The sequence below is a fragment of the Papaver somniferum genome, unplaced genomic scaffold (genome assembly GCF_003573695.1).
Source record: "Papaver somniferum cultivar HN1 unplaced genomic scaffold, ASM357369v1 unplaced-scaffold_107, whole genome shotgun sequence".
NCBI lineage: Eukaryota > Viridiplantae > Streptophyta > Magnoliopsida > Ranunculales > Papaveraceae > Papaver > Papaver somniferum.
Genome location: NW_020619603.1, coordinates 3,848,918 through 3,872,558, shown reverse-complemented (window position 1 = coordinate 3,872,558; position 23,641 = coordinate 3,848,918). Strand labels below are relative to the sequence as shown.

Genomic DNA, 23,641 nt, shown 5'->3' with positions numbered 1-23,641 from the left:
TCCACAAAGCAGTGGCATAGCTGCAGTTGGAGAACAAATGGGAACTGGTTTCGAAATGGGAGGGACACAACATAAGGAACAACTTAAAACCACTGTAATACCTGAATCCCACATCGCGTCATCTGTTGAGACTCTGTCATGGGTAGTTTTGTATGCTAACCAGGCCATCTTCAATGGTACACAGCCTCCCATATACTTGCACAATCCACATGACAGTTGTTACCATCCCAGACAATATTTTGACTCATGTGAATGGCCACAGGAACTGAACAAGTCAAAGCGCACTTGTCCGAGGATTGAGATTCAAGCTGTCTAGCTACCCATTACCTGAAAAACATGTCTAACTAAGAAAACATACAACTCTATACAGTGAGAAATTCTATTTCCTCAGTACACTTCATCAAACTTCCAGTTTTGTTTACAGGTGAGGTGAACTAGCAAATTCTATTTCCTCAGTACACAATTAATTGAAGCATTTCAACAAACACTTACCAAGCAACTTTAGTACTGCAGAATATGGACCTTCTCTGTTCTTCTTCTTCCATATCTGCTAACAAGACATAAACAACAGATATGTATACGGTGGATTAAACTGATAAAAGAAACTTGGTGTGGTTTTGTAAGAAAAAGGGGGAGCTACAGCGAGGTTTAGTCAACCTGTGCTCCTCCTTCCTTATCAGATGAAAAATGTCTGGTAGAATGTCAAAAATATAAGCACTGCCCATCAAGCTGGAGGATCACAGTCAGAAAGCCATCTCCAATCCTTCCAGTTACAAGGACGACTATAGCTGTCAAGTCGTAGTTTCTGTTCCTTTCAGCTTCATGGGTCTTACATTCTCACTATTATGTAGTGACAGAATAAAATGTATCAGCAAATAAGTATATCGTCTTCTTAAAAATTAAAAATTAAATGTCGTTTCAACTTTCAAGCAAAATTTAAAAATTGTCTAGAGTACATCAACTAAAGATGCAATTAAAAAGGCTAAAAGATGTACAATTCACATAAAATGACTGGATGCAGATTAAAGATTGAAGAAGAATCAGTGTGCGCCGCCGTCAGATACCAAACTCTCGTCTGGAGTTTTCGGCCCCCCACAAGATCTTGAGACGGATTCAAACAGCTTTTCAATTTCGGGTGCACATCTCGTGAAGGAGCAAGTCCAGAAGTTATATCTAGGATTCTTAATCAGCTCAATAAAAGTGATAAGCAAGCCCCATGGATGAGGACGGTTCACAATCAGGCGTTCCAATAGAACCCTTGTTATCTGCTCCTGAACGGCTTCCTGGTTGGCTTCAGCAAATAGGTAGAGGAGGACAAAGGAGAAATAGTGTGTGTGGTTGTTGGGATAACGCAACTGATTCGCAACTGCATTGAGGAAGAGGTACCGACCTTCTGTGTCAAGATCCCCAATCAGAGTTTGGAAAATATCCATTGCAGAACCAACCAAGAAAATATCCATTGGAGCAGTATGTGCCATCTGTGGTGAAGGTGGCGTCTTGGTCTGTAGTTGCTGGATAGCCTGCATGCCAACATAAAGAACAAGGGAATTCATCAATGGTACATTGTACCTGGTCCCAGCAAGTGCTGCCTCGCCCTGAGAAAGCAGCACTCTCTGCTTCAGTTCTGCCAAGAATGACGGTCCTTGTTGCCTTGTCTTGAGATACTCATCAATATCTCCCTTCATCTGCTTTGCTTTAACTGCCGCATCAACATCGGAGAAAATGCATGGTGATTGGCTTATTTCAGCTAACAAATCAATCTTCAAGTTTGGGGTGGAAGGGTCAGGCAGCCTCATGTTGCGAGGAAATGCACTAAGAATAACATTCCGCATTTGGATGCAGCTTGGCGGGATGACATCACAGAAGCTGAAATGATAATTGCAGAGGAACTCCGGAAAATCATGAAGAAGCACCAGCAGAACACGCAAAGTGCCTTTATAGAGGAAGTGAACAGGATCTCCAAGCTGAGATTTTCCAGCATTTCTCAAGTACGGCTCCATGAACTTGAACAAATCTACAAGCAAGCGCTGGACATAGGGTGAAGTCTTCTGAGAATTTCCATAAAGCAATTTTGGCATAAAACTCCTGTGACTCACCAACTCCAGCCACGCATAACTAAAACCAGGAACTTTTAGAGGCTGCAATGCGTGGAAAGCATTTGCAAATGCTGTCAGAATCTGAAAGTTAGCACCCTCAAGCACAGAGTCAGGAGAACCAAGATCAAGAAGCCAGTTCACGAACAATCTGAAATATGGCCTTGGATTAAATGCTATCTTTCTCTCATCAGCATCTTTTTGAATAGCTCTCACAGTAACCAACAGAATCTTGGGGAGGAGAAATAGTTTATTTGATCCCTGATCAACTGCACAATACTTCAGGATCAAAATCACAAGTTTAGCATACATATCAATCGCAACAAACGACAGAGCTGGAGCTTGCTGAGACGATTGCAGCGACAGTGAGCCTGGAGTAAACACCTCAGTCGACAAGCAGTGTGTTACTGATAATTCGGTGAGCAGGCGGAAAAAACAATCTGTCATATCATCACCTTTGAGCAGTCCACTTTGCTGCAACTGTGACACAAAACGAGTGACAGCAACATCATTTGTACCCATAGCTTCAGAGATTCGGTACCATTCTTTGAAAAGCATCGAAACTTGTTCACGGAAGCCATGAGGATCTGCTGTCATAGACTCAACATTATTGTAGTCATCCCCCCTACTTACAGATGGACGTGCAGATGGAGCCTTTCTGTCTCTAGCCTGATTAGCTTTCTCATCGTTGCTCACCATATAACCTGATGGAGCAGAGGTGTTAGCAGAGACATCCCTGGCAATCTCAAGAAGCTGTGGTAAAGATTCAGGGGATCCAGGTCTTGTAGTAAGCTTTGCCAGTGCCTCTATGAGATTGTGGAGCTCAGAGACACCATTTCCAGATTCCTGAGTAACTAAGGCCTGTAGAAGAGATATCGCAAACTCCGTAGCGGTTGTATTTCGCCCTGCATCAATAAGCTTTGCCATGTGCATACCGTACTCCGCAAGGTTAAGTAGTTCGGAACGAATGAGGCCAACAATAATATCTTTGTTGAACTTATACTCGTCTTCAGAGTAAATCACCAAAACCGTAAGCTGCTCCTTCACGGCAACCTTACAAACATCTCGAAGAGCAACCAAAATTGCAATCTGAGCACCTACATGAGTACTGTTCGAGGTATTCCCGTATAAACTTTTAAAAACATCACGGGCCACAACCACAGCAGCCTCATCCCGGCTTACAGATCTAAGTATAATTTCAGGAACCTCATCAATAACTCCCTGAACTTCAACATCTTTAGAATCTTTAGATATAAGGTCTTCAAGATTTTGTGCCACAATGTGGTACTTCTCTAACACATCCTCGGTAGATAAAAGGTCTCCCACACTAGTGCTTAAGTGCTCTGTGCCAAAACTTTCAGGTAATGGTTGTGCAGTGGCTCCTGAATCTTTCGTAGAATCAGAGGGATCAACAGAAATTGGTTCGGTTGAAGCAATTGTTGAAGGAAACAAAGGAACAACAGAATCAACGTCAGAACCATGTTGTGTTACCACATCAGATGCCGCAATACGAGCTGATGAAGCGCTAAGAATCTGCGTTGAAGCGGGGTCCATGTCCTCAGAAGCAAGAGCAGGGGGTTGCACAACTGAACCAAATCCTGGATCTCCTTGAGTACTTGAATATAAAGTAGGATTTGGCTGACCTGAAGCCAGGCCATAAGAACGAGGCAAGCTGGAACTACCAGAACCACCAGCAAATGAATTTTGAACAGCAGGCAGTGCATTTGAACTTTGACTAGGTTGATTTTGCCATGGAAACCTTACAAAATCCTCATAAACTCGTTGCTGGGAGAGAGACAAACGCCCAGGTTTTGGACGAAGGGCCTCAGGCACTCCACCCATAGGACCCTGTGTGTAAGTGGTTGCGTCAAAATACGCAGGACCTACAGCGTCTCTTCGTTTCCTTCTTACAGCCAGTTGTCCAGCAATTTCACCGTCAATTGTTTGTAACGCCTTCTCAATAGCGGCTTTTTCAACCACAGCACAACCCAAATCAAGATTGTCGTTCGTACTGATCTGTACAGCTTGTTCAAGGTCATTGGAAACATTTAAAGGCTGGATCATATTCCTCAAGTGACTAGAAATAGAAACACGGAGAGGCTCCTTGCAGGTGACATGTGCTAGACTTCCAGCGAGACTGGCAACCATCAGGTGAGCGGCATTATATATGCGGGTCTCATCGGACTCCATAGCATAGTCCTTAAGAACAAGTTCTTTCGTTGTTTGAATTGCTATAGTAACACTTCGCTGAACAACAGGGGACATTATCTCCTTGATGGCCCTTTCCATCGCCATGGGAACAATTCTCTGAAACTGCAGCTGAAGACCCAACGCACTTATCTTTGGGTTGACAATGACATCGGTTCCAATGTTTGCAATTGGTGTGGGAAGCTGACTAACAGAAAATGGTGACTGCGATGGAGTGACTGGTAGTCCCTGGCCAGAAGGAAGCCGCTCTGGTAAAGTTAAAGCTGGCATCTTTTCATCCTCGGTTAATAGACCCCCAGAATGAGGTGGAATCACAACATCTGGCTGTGGCTCGACACTTATTGGCGGATTGACTTCAGGAATTACTTGGGGCTTGGTGGCCGTGACATCTTTGTTGGAGAAGTCAGGATTTCCTTCAAGTTCCCTAACCCGATCTTTCAGAAGAGAGGTCGGCTTGACGTCTTTCATTTCAACGCCAAGATTCTTCAATAAGACCTAAGATGCAAAACATAAAAAGGGAAAACAAATGAGTAAAATTGTGATGTGAGATCAAATTAATTGTGTGAAAGCAAGTAACAGCGTAAGCTCCAGAATCACATAAACAGGTTCAATGAAATATATACCTCAATGTCAAACTTGAGGTTCATCTTTAGATTTGGTAGTGCGTAAATCTCAGCAAGTAAACCAAGTATTCCCATGGTCCAGGGATTTGGGGGTTGATATGCAAGACTGGATTGGCATGGTTCCAGAATCTTCGAGGTGAAAGGAATCACTGCAATCATCAACCCCTTCTCATAAGCCTCAATTATCAGAGCTTTTGGATCTATTTCCCTAGCCCTTAGCACTTGGTTTCTGCCGATTGTAAGCTTCCCAAGCCAACTACCGAGATTTTTCAGCAATGAGCGTTCTTCTGAACTAGACTTAATAAGCTCTGATCTTAGTAGGACCTTGCAGTTCTCATAAGTAGCTTTAACAATCTCCTTGTTCAAGACCTTAGAATTAACCTTATCTAAGAACTTCAGATACTGATCATGGTAATTAGGCTCAATGCTAGCTCTTTTCATCACCATATATTGAGCAAACCATGGATAAAACTCTTCGTTTAAAACCTCAGTCAACTCTTTTGCTTTGGTTTCAAAATTTGATGATGAAATATTATTAATCAAAAATAATATTCTATCTTGAGTCTCAGATGCAGGAACCTCGATGGGACTATCCCTTCTTTCAGCAGCCGCAACAAGTGTTTCAATGTTTAGTGCAGAACCAAAGCCGGTGCTAGACTGTTGTCTAGGTATACTGGCAGTCGGTATACCTCGAGAAGGACGCAGAAAGCTTGTGGAGTTTGGCACAGGGACAGGCACGGTGGGCGCACTCTGAGTAAGCACAGTAGCTAATGGTGGTGCAACACTCGCCTTCTGAGTACCATCATGTGCTGAAACAATTGTCTGCAGTTGTCCAGCGGATTTGTGTCTGTCATCAGGAGAAACTTGATTTCGCTGTTGAACCTGAAATGGAGATGGAGATAAAGGTAGTTGCTGCCTAGACTGTACAGTGCCGCTGCCGCCAGACCCCATTACCTTCCACGACGACTCGGGGACCTCCATGGTTTCCGGGGGAACGGGATTTAGTCCTTGATGCGAGGGAACAGGGTTTAGTCCTTGATGATCTGTAGGAACAACACTACCTCCATTTGATTCCGCATGGCTGGATGAGATAGAGGCAAGAGCACACTCGATAAACATAACGAGCTCTGAATGCGTTGAACGTAAGTGAGAAATTTGCAGGATGTGATTGCAATATTGAGGCCACTCTATCAAACGATCTACAAACTGCTCCAATGCCTTCGCCCCAAACACAAACATTTTTGAATCTGCAGATTTACGCAACGCATCCAAAACTGCACGAAGAGCAACGCCAAGCAAAAGATGGGTCACGAGCTGGTGCTTTATAAGAGACCCAAAGAGAACGGCAACAATTTTAAGCTGCCTTTCAGGATATTTTGGGAAAAACTTGTACTCCTCAAACAGATTTCCGATCATAAAATTATAGATATCTTGTTCTCTTTTGTCAGGAGACTCCTTGAAACGAGCAAGCATCTGAACCATTGCATCTGTGCTCAACTGCCCAGAGAACATCTGGTGGAAGAATGAATTAGCTTCTCCCTCTACATCATCTGAATATACTCCATCAGGTGAAGATGAATTGGCAGGTTCACCATTCTGCAGTTTAGTATTATTTTGGATAAATACTGCATGTAATGTTTTCAATTCCTCGAGTTGATCATGACGTGAGACATTCTGCCCAGCATGACCTAGAAGAACCTTGATGAATATAGGAACTGTCTCCAAATAAGCAATTACTACTGCACCAGAATGTTGAAGAACGTCGTGGGGTACGCCAACATGGATCTCTTTGAGGAACTTGAGGCACCCTTCAAACAAAGTGTCTCCATATGTGCTTAAATTATCATTCAACCACTTGTCCAGATTTATTTGTCCCTTTCCAGAAGCAAGAGCAGCCAACTTTATACTGAATGAAAATGGAGCCATATCCAACACTGGAGACAGAATCTTAAGCTCTTGGCAAATGTCAAAAGTTTTAATCATGCCCTCCGAGTCAAAGTTCTGGACATCTAAAAGTCCCCGCAAGACGACATTAGGATTAATGTTCCATAGGTGGAGAACAACACCTGCTCTTGATAAATTACGGACTACCATGGGAAAAACAGCCGAGAGAACTTCATGTTGAAGTAGGTTATAAGCCGTCTACAATGACAAATCAAGTGTTATCAAAACTCATTCATGCATCAACAAGATAGATAATTCAATGCGTGGATAAGATAAAGCATACATTAATCTGCGATAACCCAAGCAGCAACACTTCAGGACAGTGTTTAAGAGGATAATCAAGCATTAACCGAACGGAGCCAGCATGTCCTGTCTCAGCAAGTTGGCATAAAACATCAAACAGGTCAAGACATATCCAAGCCTGATTTGCATTTCCAGTTGTAAGCTTATGACCATGGACTGCATCGACATACACCTGAGTAACAGACAAGTAATCAATGAATATACAATAAACAAAAATAACATCGAGATCTGCTACATAGTAATACACAGTTGGCTCAAACGTAGTAACTTCATACCAGTTGTCTGGCGGAGTGCTCAAACGTGAATACTTCAGGGGATGCAGAAACAGCATATCTTAGAAAAGATATCTGACCTTCAACATTGTTCCATACAGTCCCACATATGGCATGAAGAGGGAAGGGATCCTACGATGGATTTATGCTCGATCAATACTAATGCCAAGATCACAAACTTACCAAATCCACAAGTAGACATTATAAAATCAATACCTGGCATGCATTTCTGTAAACAGACATGAAAAAAGAAAATGAACTCTCGCTAGGAAAGCACAAACCCTCGTGGTCAAGGTTTTCCATCACACGAATCCAGTCGGTATAAGGAGCCTGAAGAAACAGCCAAAAAGCAAATGATACTCGGCCTAATCAAAATGAGTATACAACAACAAAGCAAGCTATAAATCAGTACAGGAAACTCACAAGTTGCTTGATCGATTCTACAAGAACTTCGACATTCCACGTGCTCAACAGTGATGGATCATCGCACGAAGTTAATCCAAGTGCAGAGCAGAAAGTTGAATGTGTGCTGTCCTCCTCCAAGACGCCATGTGTGCGTGCAATTGTGCTGAGTAACCTCGCTATAGTAACTTCATTCAGAGGTAAAAACAGAGACAGCACTTCATTGCAATGCGAAACATTAACAGTACATCCATAACCCAGTTCCTTCACAATATCAGCCATGCTCATCTCCTTCTCTATCTCCTCCAAAATATCATCAAATTCATCATTTTCACTATAAAACAAATCCGAATTCCTGCACCAAACAAGCAAATAGTGAACCCAGCAATTAAAACGCATCGATTATTATGAACTATAGCGAACAATTACAAATAGTGAACTCAAACATACTAGTTCTTCAGTGGTAAAACAATTATAAAAACACAAGAACAAACCTCCTCTCATCAGCATTATCCGCACTACGCAACGGAGACAACACCGCCAAATCCGCACTCCCCCAATTACTTTTCGTCTCCACCAACGCCACCAGCTGCATAAAAGAATCCACATGCTTTGCAACACCTTCGGTCCGAGTCAGAAACAACACAATACTCTGAATCACCTCACTCGAACAATCCACAATCGATCCATTACCATTATGATGTGCACTCAACACCTCCTCAATATGACTAACACAGAAACTCTTCCCAAATCTCCTAACATCTACATCTTCAGAATCACACAATGCAAGACCAAATGCAATCCTTTCAAAAACTGTAAATTCCAAGTGATTCACTAGAGGTCCAAGAACATACACAGATTTCACAACAGGACCATTGTTATTATCATCACCTGAACTACTGTTTCTTCGAAGCGATTCACATAATATGGTACTGAAATTAGGTTTAGACAACAGATACCTGATAATCGTGCCGAGAAGAATATGATTAGGGTTTTCAATACTCTTTTCCAACCCTCCTTCGAAATGATGAAGATCTAAGCAGGATTGGAGTAGTAAGATGCTTGATTCGAGACCGTAATGGATGAATTGTGTTAACTCGAGGAATACTGAATCGAAGTTGGAATCGTTTACGGATTGGAGTAAGAATCGTATCTGAGTTGAAGCTGTTGATCCGAATGGAACCATTGTTGATGTGAGTTCGGAGAAGATGAAGAGGGATTTTTTCTAGGGTTTCGGTTTTGATTTTTTTGATTTCGATTTCTGAGAGATTTTTGTCGTAGAAAGGGGGAAAAAACGATGGCCCAGATCTGTATATATATTTATGGAAGTAAAAAGATTGTATTTTTTGGAGGTTTTATTTGGACCGTTGATTTTGATGAGGATTAGAGTTTTGATCCGTGAATCATAGACGTTTACGTGTCCTCTTCTCTTTTTGTTTTTCTTTTGCTGTTTATATGAATGAGGTCTTCCGAATCATGATTTATATATGCTGATACTAGCTCTGCTGATTTATATATGCTAATACAAATCCATCGTTCCAAATGGATAATTATTCATTCAATCCACAAATCTCATGATGCATGGTTTCGATTATGACTAGGCTCGTACATGATACATATGACTAAAAAATATTTGAGGTAAGTATTATTTTGGACTTGGTTGGCTATACACCTGACTAAATTTAAAAAAAGTAATTATACACTACGGTATTTAATAATTTTTTATTTTAATGTAACGAGTCAGATTCAGATAAATTCACGACATAAAGAATGTGCGACTATTAGTACTGTCTGGCAGGTAGACTCTCCCATTAGTTATACAATGAACGGAAACTCTAGACAAAAAATTCATCAAAGAAATGTTACTAAGCTCTTAAAACATTAGTAAAATTCAGTATTAACGGTGAATTCTTCTCGACCCTTTTGGAAATTAGAGAAATAACGCTGATCCTTAAGAGAGAAGTGAAACTTATGATGCAAATTCGAGCATTATGTTCAATTAAGCTTAAGGTGCATGAATGTTGTAAGTATTTGCGATTTAAATTTCATTTTCCTGCCAAACATGTATTTTTAGCAAAAGAGAAGATATCATTTTGCAATCCTTTTAAAAGGGTTTTTTTCTTCCACCATGTTCCATGAAAAATAAATAAATAATTGTGGGTGAAGATTAACATGTCGAAAGCTTACGACAAAGTCAATTGGGAGTTTCTAATAAAAGCGATATAGACAAGGGGATCCTTTATCCCTGTATCATATTCTATAGAGGTTTTTTATATATTCATGTTAGTTAAAGAAATTTCTAAGTAGATTCAAGGGATGAAATTTTCAAAAAAATAATGCACACGTGTATCATCTTTTCTTTGCATGCGATTGATTTGTCTTCATTAAGGCAAATGTGCAATGTTGTAAAAGAATCAATTGGTTAATATGTTCAATGAGGCAAGTCAGGTATGTAGTAACTACCTAACTAGAGTCGTCCTTCTAGGGCATAAAGAAATTAGGGCCTTTTTTCTGTATATATTTTTTATCTATGCGCATATAACTCGGAAACAAGGATCAAAAATGACAATTCATAAAAGAAAAATCAAAATTTCCAGTACGTTTAGAAAAATAAGAAGAAAATCGTGATTCCAATTAATAAAAAGGTTATTTAGACTTTAGTACCAAATTTAGTGACCAAAGTTGTATTTGGATCCCAAAAAATTTAATATTGTAGTTTGGTATCCACGACTGTAGTTGACGGCGTTGAAAATTAGAAAATAAGGTTAAGTATGGAATGACCAACTTAATGATAGGTTTCAATTTATTTACTTAGCTAGCTAGACAATGAATATATTTTATCTATTAGACAAGTGTGTGAAAAAATTACCCACTAAAAGAACGACTGAGATTAATAAATCTGTCAGCTTCATAAATAGCCCCACCATAACTTTCCCCAATCGTTCTGACTTAATGATTGTTGCCAACCAGCTAGAATCTATGTAATCTCCCATGTAGGTTTTGCGGATTTTCTCTTAGTGATTTATAGAATTGGACAACCTTATCTTTGTTAATCTTCTTCCTCGCATATGGGTAATCTCCTAGCGTTGTGTATAATTATATTCTCCAAGCCTTTTATATATAACACTTGTTTCTTTTTGGTAGATTCGGTACTCAATCCTTTCCCACTCTAATGAAAATGGTAGAAGTTATGTTTCAAATTGTGAAACCCAGTTCGATAAACAAACATGTGATTAGTGGAAGTCTGGTCAAATTAAGCAAGGCCCCTAATAGGGGGTACCAAATTGCTTTGGAGTGTACCAAAATACACATAAAAATAAACATATCCATTTCCTTTGGGTTGGTACACCCCCAAGTAACTTGGTACCCCTATTAGCAATCTTGAAATTAAGAAACTTGTTAATAAACTAAGCTACTTCATACGGGGTATAATAATTGTCATGAACCCCTTTCCATATATATATATATATTGATGCATGCAACTACCTATTTGCTTCAACGTATAAAACAATGTTGTTATGCAGTATTCTTGTTGTAGAAGAGGATAAAATAAATTGAAATTCAACCTTGTATAACTACGGTTGACATTATGATAAAATGTAGTTATCATTATGTCCAAATTGATTATGGGTTTTGCTTGGTTTCGGGAATTTTAAAAAGCTAATGCTATAAATTTAAGGCTTTTCTTAGATGTAGTTCATGAATTTATTATCTATAACTCACATAAAATAAGTTATTAACTCACATAAAATAAGTTATTTTAAAAAGCTAATAATAATAAACAATAGCACAATCAAGATGTTTTTAAGCTTGTCTTTATGACAACTTCAACACCAGCCTCCCGAAATCTTAGAACCTCCAGTGCATAGCTGAGATCTTCTCCTGAAACAGATAATAACAATGTTGAGTAACAGTAACACTACACTCAGATCTAAATACTAAAGCTTATAGGATCAATAGACAAAGTTCAAGTGTTTTTTTTCTTGTTTGTACAATAAATTGAGGTGATACGTTCTGAAATTGAACTGTACATCTTTGTCACAGTGGCTCGATTTTCAACTATCCCAAACATTCAAACAAACCATAGATACGTAACAAAGATCTATAGAGACAGTGAAATTGCTTTCTTGTTCAGTTTTCCAAATTAGTTTTCGGAATCATCTTAGAATCATTTTAAAGACAAAACAAAGACCTATAGAGACATAATAAAATTTTAATCCACTTCTAACTATACTTATACATATAAATCGAATGAACATAAACCATATAGACTATATTAAATTGCCAAAAGAATCAGATACAAGCCTCATCAGACTATCACCTTCATAATTATCTCATAACATCATTGGAAATAAGAGGACCCTTCAGTCAAGAACCATGATTGTACATGTCCTAATCCTAAATCAACACATACAACAACATAAATTTTCAATAATTCCATGCATAAGACTAATATACTTAACAAGCAAATGAAATTATAACCAAAAAAGCATTTCAACTTTAATTAAAGAATGCCAATCATAAATGCTACCTGCTAAGTAATTTCTTTGTGTAAAGGGAGCCCCACATCTCAAGTTCTTTGAACATTTTCACTTAACTCATCCAGTTTATCATCTTGTTGCCTACAGAAGTCGGTTACCAAGATAAGCATTTGGTGAGAATCAAATTTGCACCTTAAATTTGTAGGACCAACTGTTTTTTCAACTTACTTTTTTATCAAATTAACATATAGTTACGATGAAAGAAAAATTAGATTGGTTGTACCCTTTTTGTACGAGATGGAGAAAGACCTTCACAGCTACCTTGGAATCAAAAAGTCTCAAAATTAAAAATCGGTAAACACCCAGTTGAACCAAAAAAATGATGGAAGGAAACTGGATCGAGTAAAAGAGAATTACCCTTTTTGTTGTATAGAGGCGAAGAAATACTAGAACAGTAAACCCTGTAATCGAAAAGGCCTGAAATCAAAAAACCCTAAACATGCAGTGATGAAAAGAAAAATCAAGAAGAAATTGGGTGGAAGAATTTTACCTCTTTGCTGCATAAAAGGAGAAAAACCTCAACAACAAACCCTGAAATCAAAAAAAAAAAAAAAAAAACTAACAAATCAAAACCCCTACGAACACAAATTACAGAAACTCGAACAAATTAAAACCCCCAAATCAAAACTCTAATTTTATTTCATATCTGAACATAGGTTGTATAAAAATAAACCCTCTCAACAAAATAAAAGAAGATCGGTTAGGAATAACCTTAACCGCAAAGATGAAAAGAATGGATTTCTTCCTCTTTGGTCAAGTCTGTGGTTACAGATTTAGAATAGGGTTTATTGGAGAACTTGGTGATTTTGTGGAGAGACGAAAACGATGGAGAAAGGGGTTGGGATTAAGAGCAATGGTTTAATTGATTTCTTCTGTTTTTTTTTTTTTTTTGAGTTTCGAGTTTCAGTTTTGGGATGCGTTGGAGAGAAGAAGATTGAGAAGATAAGGCGCAGGAAGAAAATTAGTATATCCCAGACGGTTTCTTCTCTAGACACCTCATAGAAAGTGGGTCCCACTGAAAAAACTAAGCTCATCAGTCATAGCATCGGTTGAGAATAAGGAATAAAATAATAAATATTATACGACCCGTTATAGCTGCTTTATCTATACTCCGTGTTTTTTTTTATATCCCAGACGGTCTTTACCGGTCAAAGGTAAATTGACCGTGTACGAGGGTCGTGGATGTGGGTGGAAAAAACCCCATTTTCCACTAGTGTAGGTTTCTTTAGGTTCAAGCTAAGATAGCTTTGGAACCAAGCAAACAATATTCACCGTTAGAAGAAAGTTTTGAATCTTAATAATATATACAAGTCACTATGGTTAGGTAAATCGTACCCACACCGTGTATAGAGACTATGTTGAACATGGTTAGCCGAAACTAGCCGATTTGAACTTAAAAGCTTAACACTGATTTTCATCTTCACTAAGACATTAAGATTGAGTCACAATCATGCTATCAATTGAGTCTAGTGTTAAATAGAGAAAAGATCAAACGCAAATTACTTCATAGAAATAATTTAATCGCAATTAAATCATGATCGACATAGTTTGTAAATGAACAAAGTACAATTACTTGAACCGTTCGTGAATTGGATGAGTACGCGGACCAGTTTGCAAACTTATATGCAATTACCGAGTTCCGGAGTCAACAAAACTTTTCAGTTCATAAACCTGTTTGCACAATTATTCAATTACCAAGTTCCGGACTCTTACGTAACTTTTCAGTTCACGTAGTTTGCAAACTTTGACCCCTTTCAAAGTTCTGGAGTCTACAAAACTTTTTAGTTCATGTACCGGTTTGCAAACTCGTAGACCTTTTTCGGTTTCAGAGTTCATGGAACATTCATTTTGCATGCCGGTTTGGGTACTAAACTGGTTCTAGAACATGTAGCTATTTTGGTTAGCATACCACCACAATTCTGAAATTGTTTGTATACGAATATATATAAACCTATCGGATCACGAAACAAACAGATTCTCCTATGATATACATAAGAATATGCAAATCACACAAATTTGAAAGTCGATGTATAGTTACTCCACTACGTGTACGTATACATGTAATACGACTTCAGACATATAACAATTTTCTCAGTTTGTAAGACTGATAACACTGTCCTATATAGTAGTTCTATATTTCTCTAAATCAATTTTAAATATTCCTGAATAAATAACAATGACACTTATCACTATTCCAGGCTATTTTCGAATGATGAATTTGAATCATGATTTGGTTCCAAACAATAAATTGTTCTCCACGTAATTTGATCAAATATGAAAAAATGTTCATTAAGCTTAGTCATTATATTTAGAGAAATTCATAAACTAAATGATTAGTTGTATATGCATACAAGCTAGTCTAATTAGTTATCGACAATCGTCTCAAGATAGAAAAGTGATTATAACTTGAGAAATAGGTGGTTAAGTCTTCAATTACCTTTTGTTGATGAAGTTCTCCAAAATCTTCAATTGATCTTCGCCTTCAAATGGTAGAACGCAAATGATGACTGTCCCATTCCTCAGCTCCACTATCCTAGACTTAAGTAATTATAGACTAGGAATCAAGATATAGTTTTGAAAATTAAATTTGACAACAAGTTTGATATAACAACACTTGTGAGTTCGACCGAGAAATGCTCTGACATTTATAGCTATACATGAAGTAATACAAAGTTGCATGCACAACTAGGGAATGACCATGTCGTCTATTTCGTATTTTCCAAAACTGGATATCTAACATTTTCTAAACATTACATGCATGATAACAAAGTAGAAATATCCGTGATTTTCCATGGAGAGAACCAAAAACATTAAAAAATAACGATAATTCTGCCTTAGAATGCAAGAACACTAATAATTTTAATCGTTAGTTTACCCTTAATTCTACTATATGATTAGTCGCAAGACAGGGCTCATAACTGACGATGAGCCACTATGAACTAATAAGTACTTAATATATAGACTTAAGTACTAGTTATAAATAAAAACTTGTAGCACTTTTATCGTAGAAGTTGCTATTCTGACGCTTGAATCAGCATTTTGGCAGTTTTATATACCTGATTAAGAATATCATCCTATGGGTGCTACAATGGGGTCATATGACTATCAACATGTGGCTGCTGCAATGGGGCCGATACTTCTTCAGTGGTTTGTCGTTGTGCTAAGGTTTCCCTTGTCGAAGACTTGTATTTTCTATAAAAGACGCGTATGGTAACATAAAACCCAGTTGCGCCACACACACACATGTATATCCCTTTATTTTCTGGGACAAGGGAGGTCGATCAACTTGCCCTGCCTACTCGTACTCCTTCAATTTATACGCTTCATAATATGGTTGTCGAAGAAGTTCAAAATTCCCAACAAATGAGAGACGTTTCATATATGGAACCTCAATTCTCAGGTTTATTTGTTCTCCGCTTCTGTTATTACAAGTTTAATCAGGTAAGTTTCTTGTTCATGCCTACGGAATAATTGTGACTACATATTTAATGTTGGGATTTTGGTCAAGGAAAGGAAAATTAGAAAACAATATCAAAGGTTAATAATGCTAGAACAAAAGAAAAGTAACCATGATATGATATCAAATATTTATTATACAATAAAAACAACTCAAATGCATTTCTGCTCTTGGGAAAAAAAAAGAAACTATTTTATTACCTCAAAATTTGATTGAGCAGGTATGCTCTAGCTTCCTCGAAAATTAGAAAACAAGATCAAAGATTAATAATGCTAGAACAAAGAAAAGAAACAGTGATGTGTATCAAATATTTTTCCGTATCAAAACTAAGTTAAAGAAGTTCAAACATTTTTTTTTGCCCTCTTTAACTTTGAGTTAAATTTTTGATGAAGAGTGATTCTATCCAAGTCAAACAAAAGATAAGGATTTATCATTTATAGTATCCATTAAAAACCCTATAATATGTCTGCGTGCTCTAAAAGAAGAAATAGAAAAAATATTATCAAGTATTAATAACGGAAAATGGGTCATTTGTCCAAAAAATTTTAAAACATGGTTCAAATGGACGAGTAAAAAATTAGTATGGGTGAAATGGACAAAAAAAATTTAGCAAGGATGAAACTGGATTCATCCTGGCTTAAACTTAAAAAATAGCAAGGATGAAACTGGATGCATCCTCATGTAAATTAAAAATAAGAAAAAGTATTTGAAAATGGGTAGGATGAAACTGGTTACATCCTGGCTATTTTTATATTTTTGTCCATTTGAACAATGTCTTTTTAATTTTTGTCCATTTAAACAATATCAAAATGTACAAGTCTTTTTACCCAAAAATTGTTGATTTTGGTCTTTTTAAACGATTTTGTGTATTAATAAATGCAAGTTATTTTAAAATATTTTTGACCTAACATGGATATAAAGTAATACTATAATTTTTTGACCTTAAAATATAAAATTTTGACATTTTACTCAAAAAAAAAATGTGAAAAAGTGATACCATAATTATAATGATATGCTTCCATTCCCAAGGGGAAAAAAGAAACTTTTAGTTGTGATTAAGGTTCAAACATTTTCAATTAACATCAACTAAAATTGTATCATGTTAATTTTAACACACATATGTTGTGATTATCTTTTTGGGCCTCCGATAATAATTCCCTCCTTTCAATTATTTTTGTTTCTTGTTTCCGGTGTTGTTGCTAGGTCGAAACAATTCTCCTTATGTTGGTCGGTTTTCAATCAAGCAAAGTTTTTCAAGTTCTTTCACTTCAAAAGATATGGATCAAAGTAAAATGACAAGAATAAATTCTTTCAATATATAGAGAAGTAGGGGTCGTTGTTCGTACTTGAAAGCTTATATAACAAGGGATATACAATATTAATCTAAAATAATTAAACTAATCATACTAATAAAGAATGAGTAAAGGGAATCAATAGGTTGAGAATGCTGATATTGTCTTCGATCATTAGTTTTGGAAGCCAACACATAAGTTACAAGAAATTATCTTATTTTGAAGAAATGGGTTGGGGGTGCACTTTTACAATATAAATATGTATGGACTTGGAGATGCGGGTATCGAACCCGGTAGCTCTGGCATGCAGTGCGTGGGCTGTGCTCTAGTTTTGCATGCCAATATACAACAACAAAATTTCTAGGTAGGCACATGGGCAGTACAAGTTACTAACTTTGTTTTCATCAAGCCACTACATCGATTTCATAACAAATTGATGATCTTTTACACCTTCTACTTCTAGGGGATGGCAGCGGATGCTAGTCCAACATGCGGAACATCGAAGTCTGATCTTGGGCCTCTTTACTGAAACTACCCGTCTGATTCGGCAAACACGTTCTCGACTATTAGCTAGTAAACTATGCAAATACGTTCCCGACTCATTGTGTCTTGCTCCCCGTGATGATGCCCTTGTAAGGTTGTACGTACCCAGGGCTTGTGTCTTTGGAGTTTAACTTGTAAGTGAGACATATTATGCGAGCCGTTATTATGCGAGCTTAGTGGTTAGTTCCCTCTTGACAACCTCATCTGGTCCTCATAAAAAAAATAGTAAAAACATCCTGTGGCCCAGTTACAGGCCCAAACTCCAGGAGTTAATTTCCCCTTTCCGATCCTCCTCTGACACTTGTGGCACATCAGAAACAACAGGTAAAGTGCCGACTAGAGCCAAAATTAATTAATTAAATAAAAGGCTGAGAATGAGTAAGTTTTAAAGTGAACTACATGTGCTTACATTAACAAAGCTCCATAGGCTTCTTATGAGAATGCCATGAATTGAAATCGCAGTGGGCTCATGAATGAAAAGACGAACCAGCTTTTTTTGTAAAATAGAAAATGAATATTTACACTTGGAAATCATTCAGCAAGTAGTTAAGTTCGTAACACAAAACCAATGTTTTATTATTCAGCTATAGCCTCTCCCATTAGTTATACAATGAATTAGGATTCTAGCAACATAAAAGAAAAAAAAAATCAAAAACATAACTAAGCTCTTAAGGAAAGCATTAGAAAATTTTCTACTGTATAGAATTCATGATCAGGTTTGAATTACGTGGTAATTGAATTATTGTTCCTACTTTTGATGGTCTATGCAAATATCTTTATCACATAATAATTATGTCTCTCTTTATCAATAAGCACATCAGGGGCCCATCAATAATTTAGGGACTTCCAAATATACTCCATTTTTGAACAATTTAAGGACTTCCGATTTCAGATCTGGAAAAAAAGATTTCTCTTCTCTTTTCTCCTCTATCGGCATCACCACCACCCTTCTGCTACTACCAACACCACCCGCGGCCACCACCTCCGTCGCAAGATGGAGAGAAATCTTAAACCTAGAGAGAATCGATATCGTTTTTTTTTTATTTGTATCTGAAATTGAAGACCGGGGGAAATCAGTTAGGGTTAGAGAACCGATTGAGGGTTCTGAGAGAAGATTTGCTGCTGGTGTTGCGATTGAGAGATAAAATGAAGAATCGGAAGAAGAATTAGGGCTTTGCTCAATCAGCTGGAATATGAAATTGGAAGTGATGGCTGTTGGGTTAAGAACGGAAAATTAGCTGGTTCGATCTGATATGGAGGAGCAGTTTGTGGTGGTTGAGAAGAACACAGATCGTGGATAAGGATTGTTGTTGATTTCAGAGAGACGATGGTGGCAATTCAGATGAAATTTGAAGATGGTCAAGGGTCTGAGATGATAATGGAACTAAACATGAGATGAAGACATTCGTAAATTGATATGGAGACAAATCGAAGTATACTGAGACAAATCAAGACATCCGTAAATTGATTTGCTCTTTTGACATTGGTATGGAGACATTCGAAAGGAATACACTACCAGAAAACTTTTCAAAGTGTATCGGCCGTATATATGTTTGTGTTTTGGGAGGTTGTCTTCACTTGATTAGTAATCAGCAAAGGGGGTCATTGAGCGAGGTATGGATGATGAAAGATTTTGGTTGGACAAAAATTTTCAATATTGATAAACAAGTAGGGGCCTTGTTATCTTTGCGTGTTTGAATCTGAAGCATTCCTTCAAAAATGGCGCTTTCTCTTATTTATCCATAAATGGTGGTTGATGGTTTTGTTGGTGGATCTGAAACTGTAGCTGGTGGAAAAATGCTACCAGCTGAAATGGATAAACATCCATTGTTGATCCAACTGAAATGGATAAACTACTGTTGTTGATACAAAATTATCAGAACCGATGGTGGCGGCCGCGACGGTGGCGGTGGTAGCTCTTATGGATTATTAATGGTGGTTGATGGTTTTGTTGGTGGATCTGAAAATGCAGCTGATGAAATGGTAGCATTTTTCCATCAGCATGGATAAACATCCATTGTTGATCCAACTAAAATGGATAAACTTATACTGTTGATCCAACTGCAGTGGATAAACTTCTTCTGTTGATCCAACTGCAATGGATAAACTTTTAGTTTTATGCCACTTACTGTTGATCCATCATCATGGATAAACATCCACTGTTGATCCAACTGAAATGGATCAACTACTGTTGTTGATACAAAAATATCTGAACTAGTGGTGGCGGCAGTGGCGACGGTGGCGGCGGCAACGACGGCGGACTAGTGGTGGTGGCGGCGACGAACTAGTGGTGGTGGAGGACTGTTGGTGGTGTAATGGTGGTGGTGAAGGAGTGGTGGTGGAATATTGGTGGTGGTGGCGGTTGGTAGGTGGTGGTTGTTGAACGGTGGTGGTGGAATGGTAGTTGAATGTTGGTGATGGTGGTGCTAGTGGTAGAGGAAGAAATTTGCTCTATTTTGAAATAAAGAAAAATATTACATGGGTGAAGGTATTAAAGTAATGTAATATTGAATGGATAAGGTTATAAAAAATAGGGACATATAATTAATATACCCTTGAATTATCCTTAAACCCATTTGGCAATTACATATATTGCTCCACCCCCTAAGAGAAGTGAAACATAAGATACTAACTGGAGCATCCTGTTTTCTCGAAGCATAGGGTCCATGAAATGCTGTAAGCATTTGATATTGCAATTCCAGTTGCCTGCCGACCATGTATTCTTAGCATGAGAGGAGATACCATTTTTCTATCCATTCAAAAGGGTTCTTGTTAATACTTCCACCACGTTCCCAAATAAAACCACTTTTCAATATATAATCCATTTGTTTTAATTTGTTGCCCTGATTTAAAGAAAATCACAACATCAACACTTATAAGAATAGAGGGATAATACACAAAAAATGACGACCGAAATACAAAGACACTGTAAGAAAACACTGAGGTACAGACCTTTTTAGTTCTTCTCTACTTCTTCCAAAGCCTAATTTAGAGATAGCAAATTGTAGAGAGGGTGAGAAATTAACTCTGCAGGAGGTTGTGTGTATTTTGGATCGGCTGCGAGCATGTTATATAGAGAAACAAGAGAGGTTAACGTACATAGAGGTCGGAAATGCATCATGCATGATCATGAAATCTCCCAAGATGTTTTGTTTGTATGGTAAAATTACTTCAACTCCAAATACGAATTTGATGATGATTTTGCTGAGAATCGAAACGCTGCTTCAGACTCCAATTGGATTGAGTAATGGAGGTACCTGCAAAAAACCCTCCGATGTTAAAGTCTGTATAAGGATTTTTCACAGGAGTTTAAGTGGGTAAGATTGCATATCTTCTTTGGGTTGTAAAACGTCCATTTATATGTTTACAAATTTCCGTTTTAGATGCAAGCATGAATTGCAATTACTAGCCTTGCATGCCTCCTGCAGTATACTAGCCCTGTATATTTCCAGAATATTCCTCATGGGTTAAACCAAAAAGGTGTAAAGAGTTGGCCCAAATTATGTGTACATGTGCCCAAGAAGAATAGTTCTCTAAAGCCCACAGTGGGGTGCAGAAATCCGTCAGGAAAACTGAATGGTGCTGACGATGATGACATTATCCCGACGTCATACTCTAACGTCGTTAACAGTAACGGAATATTCCAGGAATATGCGGACGGTGTTAATAACTGTAGCGGAATATTCTTTGGTATCGGTGCCTACTGACGTCAGCGCCCAGTCAGCTTCGGACTGTGCTTTCACTGATGACGTATCAGTCTCTGATAGGTCAACGTTGCTGACGTGGCGTTCACGGCGGACGTGGCAGTTAAGGTGTCGCTTTAGCTACTGCCGTGACGCTTTGTCTGCTGACGTAGCAGTTAACGTGTCATTTTAGTTGCTGACGTGGCTCCTCCTTGCTGACGTGTCACCTCTCGCTGACGTTGCATGATGACGTGGCAGTGGTTATTTGGTTCCTCCTTGTCTTGACTTGGATCATTGCACATGGGCTTCTATGTACAAACCTTATGAGGCCTAGCTAGCTATTTTGTTTACTTTGTTGCACATGGGCTTGCACATAGAGTGCTTTTAGGGCCCAATGAACCATACTTAGGTAATAGGAGGAGCTATATAGGCCTAAGTTAGCCCATTTTTGGTGTAGAATATTTAGGGTACAAACATTTTTTTATTTTCTTTTTGCTCGATTGAAATCTCCCAAGATGTTAAGTAGTTTATAGTCGCAAATGACACGATCAAGGGACGTGAATCGTAACATTTTTGTTTTTATTACTATTAAATTAAAATTCTGACCTCAACACAATCATAATCTTTGCCACTCTTTTTAGCCATTACTCTTGAATTTCTCTCATCCAAAATGGCCCAAATTATAGCAAAAGGTAACACTGACCAGATGAGTACTTTCCCTTTGTTCTTACCCTTTTTACTTGATCAAACTTCCAGCTGATGAAGTAAAGTGTCTTGATGAAGTACTCCTAAAAGATACTACCACCTGGCCATGTGTGCATCACAATCATGGGAAAGTCGTTATGATTGCGATGAAAACAGGACCAGTGGTTGTAATCGTTCAGCAGTAATTTGATGAAGAAGGTTGATCAGAATTGTGCAAAAGGAGAGTGTACTGATGATCACTATGAAGCATAGAGATTCCGTTGCACTAGTCACAAAAAAAAAGTGTGGAGATGCGGGGTATCGAACCCCGTACCTCTCGCATGCAAAGCGAGCGCTCTACCATGTGAGCTACATCCCCAATTTGAATTTGAACTTTCCATGCAAAATTAAATCCTTTCGTTGGTTCGTCAGGAATTAGTTTTCTTTTTTAAGGCTCTGGTGTCATTTTGCCTAAAGTTTGGTTCAATTTTGGACCTCATCACTGAAACTACTGCTCTGATTTGGGTATAATAAAAATATGCAAATACGTTCCCGACTCAGTGTCTTGCTCACAGCATTGAAGCCCTTGTACCCAAGGCTTTGGTGTCTTGCAGTTTATCTTGTTAGTGAGACTTGACCATATACATCTTAGAAAATTCGATCAGTTATGCAACCTTAGTTGAGGTTATTTCCCTCTTGAATTAGACAGAGCAAAGAAATCTGGCATACCAAGGCAACTAACGATGTAACTACGGAAAATCCATAGTCACACCCAATTCTTCATTTGTATACCAAATCCTAAATCTAAACACTTATTCACAATCCAAATAAATTATAAGTATGAAATGTGCTAGAATGAAAATGAGACGTTCGATTTTTACATGGTTCGATCATAATTGATCTACATCCATGGTTCTTCACTATGATTAATTGGTTTACAAGATGAGACTCCATTAATGAGTTTTTGGAGCTCTCCTAGATCTAGTTTTGGGGAAGAAGATGAAGTTTGACCAAATAAAATCTGATCCCTTTCTCTCTCTTAGATATTTTCTTAAGTACTAGAGAGTAGAAATGAATTTACAAAAATATCCTTTACATATAAATTAAAGAAACTAAGCTAAGATACTATGTACATAATTCTAGAGATGCTAAGTTACTCCTTCTTCCATATGGCGCCACCGTCGAGTGTGGTTTTTGGTATCCACATTTTGCCCTTTTTCCTTAAGTATTGCTTGAAGAGTAATCCTTAAGGAAAAATCCGTTTTGGTGTAGTTCTTGGAGCGAGACGTGTGGTCCTTGAGTGGATGACTTTGACCTTTGTTGACGAAGGAATGAGCGAAAGAATAACATCTTAAAGAGTATATACTTGCCTCTTGTTCTTTCGCGAAGTTCCGAAGCCTTGTTGTGTGAAGTATACGTTATTCCTTAAAATATACGAAGTATGAAGTATGCGAAGTATCCTTTTAAGAAGTATAAGAAGTACGAAGTATGAAGCACGAAGTATGAAGTATGCGAAGTATCCTTTTAAGAAGTATAAGAAGTACGAAGTATGAAGTATAAGAAGTACGAAGTATCCTTACGAAGTACGAAGTATCC

General features: G+C 37.9%; 1 protein-coding gene and 1 non-coding gene across 3 annotated transcripts; both read right to left on the bottom strand.

Annotated features, from left to right (window-relative positions):
- Positions 1-866: 866 nt before the first annotated feature.
- LOC113327830 (CCR4-NOT transcription complex subunit 1-like) lies at positions 867-9,114 on the bottom strand. Of its 2 annotated transcripts, XM_026574951.1 has the most exons (8): positions 8,805-8,913; positions 8,340-8,679; positions 7,867-8,200; positions 7,660-7,773; positions 7,447-7,575; positions 7,152-7,343; positions 4,925-7,066; positions 867-4,796 (listed from the first exon to the last, which is right to left on the bottom strand). In XM_026574951.1, the coding sequence occupies exons 2-8, from the start codon at positions 8,438-8,440 to the stop codon at positions 1,041-1,043; spliced, it is 6,768 nt and encodes a 2,255-aa protein (XP_026430736.1). In that variant the 5' UTR covers positions 8,441-8,679; positions 8,805-8,913; the 3' UTR covers positions 867-1,040. The 2 variants fall into 2 exon arrangements, with proteins under 2 accessions (XP_026430736.1, XP_026430735.1); XM_026574950.1 differs by having other exon boundaries at positions 8,340-9,114.
- Positions 9,115-22,351: 13,237 nt separating this feature from the next.
- TRNAA-UGC lies at positions 22,352-22,424 on the bottom strand. The gene has a single exon. It is a non-coding gene; the product is annotated as a tRNA-Ala (tRNA).
- Positions 22,425-23,641: the final 1,217 nt, after the last annotated feature.

Bases quoted from the DNA above. Each gene is read 5' to 3' on its own strand.
- LOC113327830 (XM_026574950.1), bottom strand. From the start codon at position 9,031: ATGGTTCCATTCGGATCAACAGCTTCAACTCAGATACGATTCTTACTC. The intron at 8,201-8,339 runs GTTTGTTCTTGT...TGTTTGGTGCAG, and splicing joins GATAATGCTGATGAGAGGAG to GAATTCGGATTTGTTTTATA. The intron at 7,576-7,659 runs GTATTGATTTTA...AATCCATCGTAG, and splicing joins TTTACAGAAATGCATGCCAG to GATCCCTTCCCTCTTCATGC.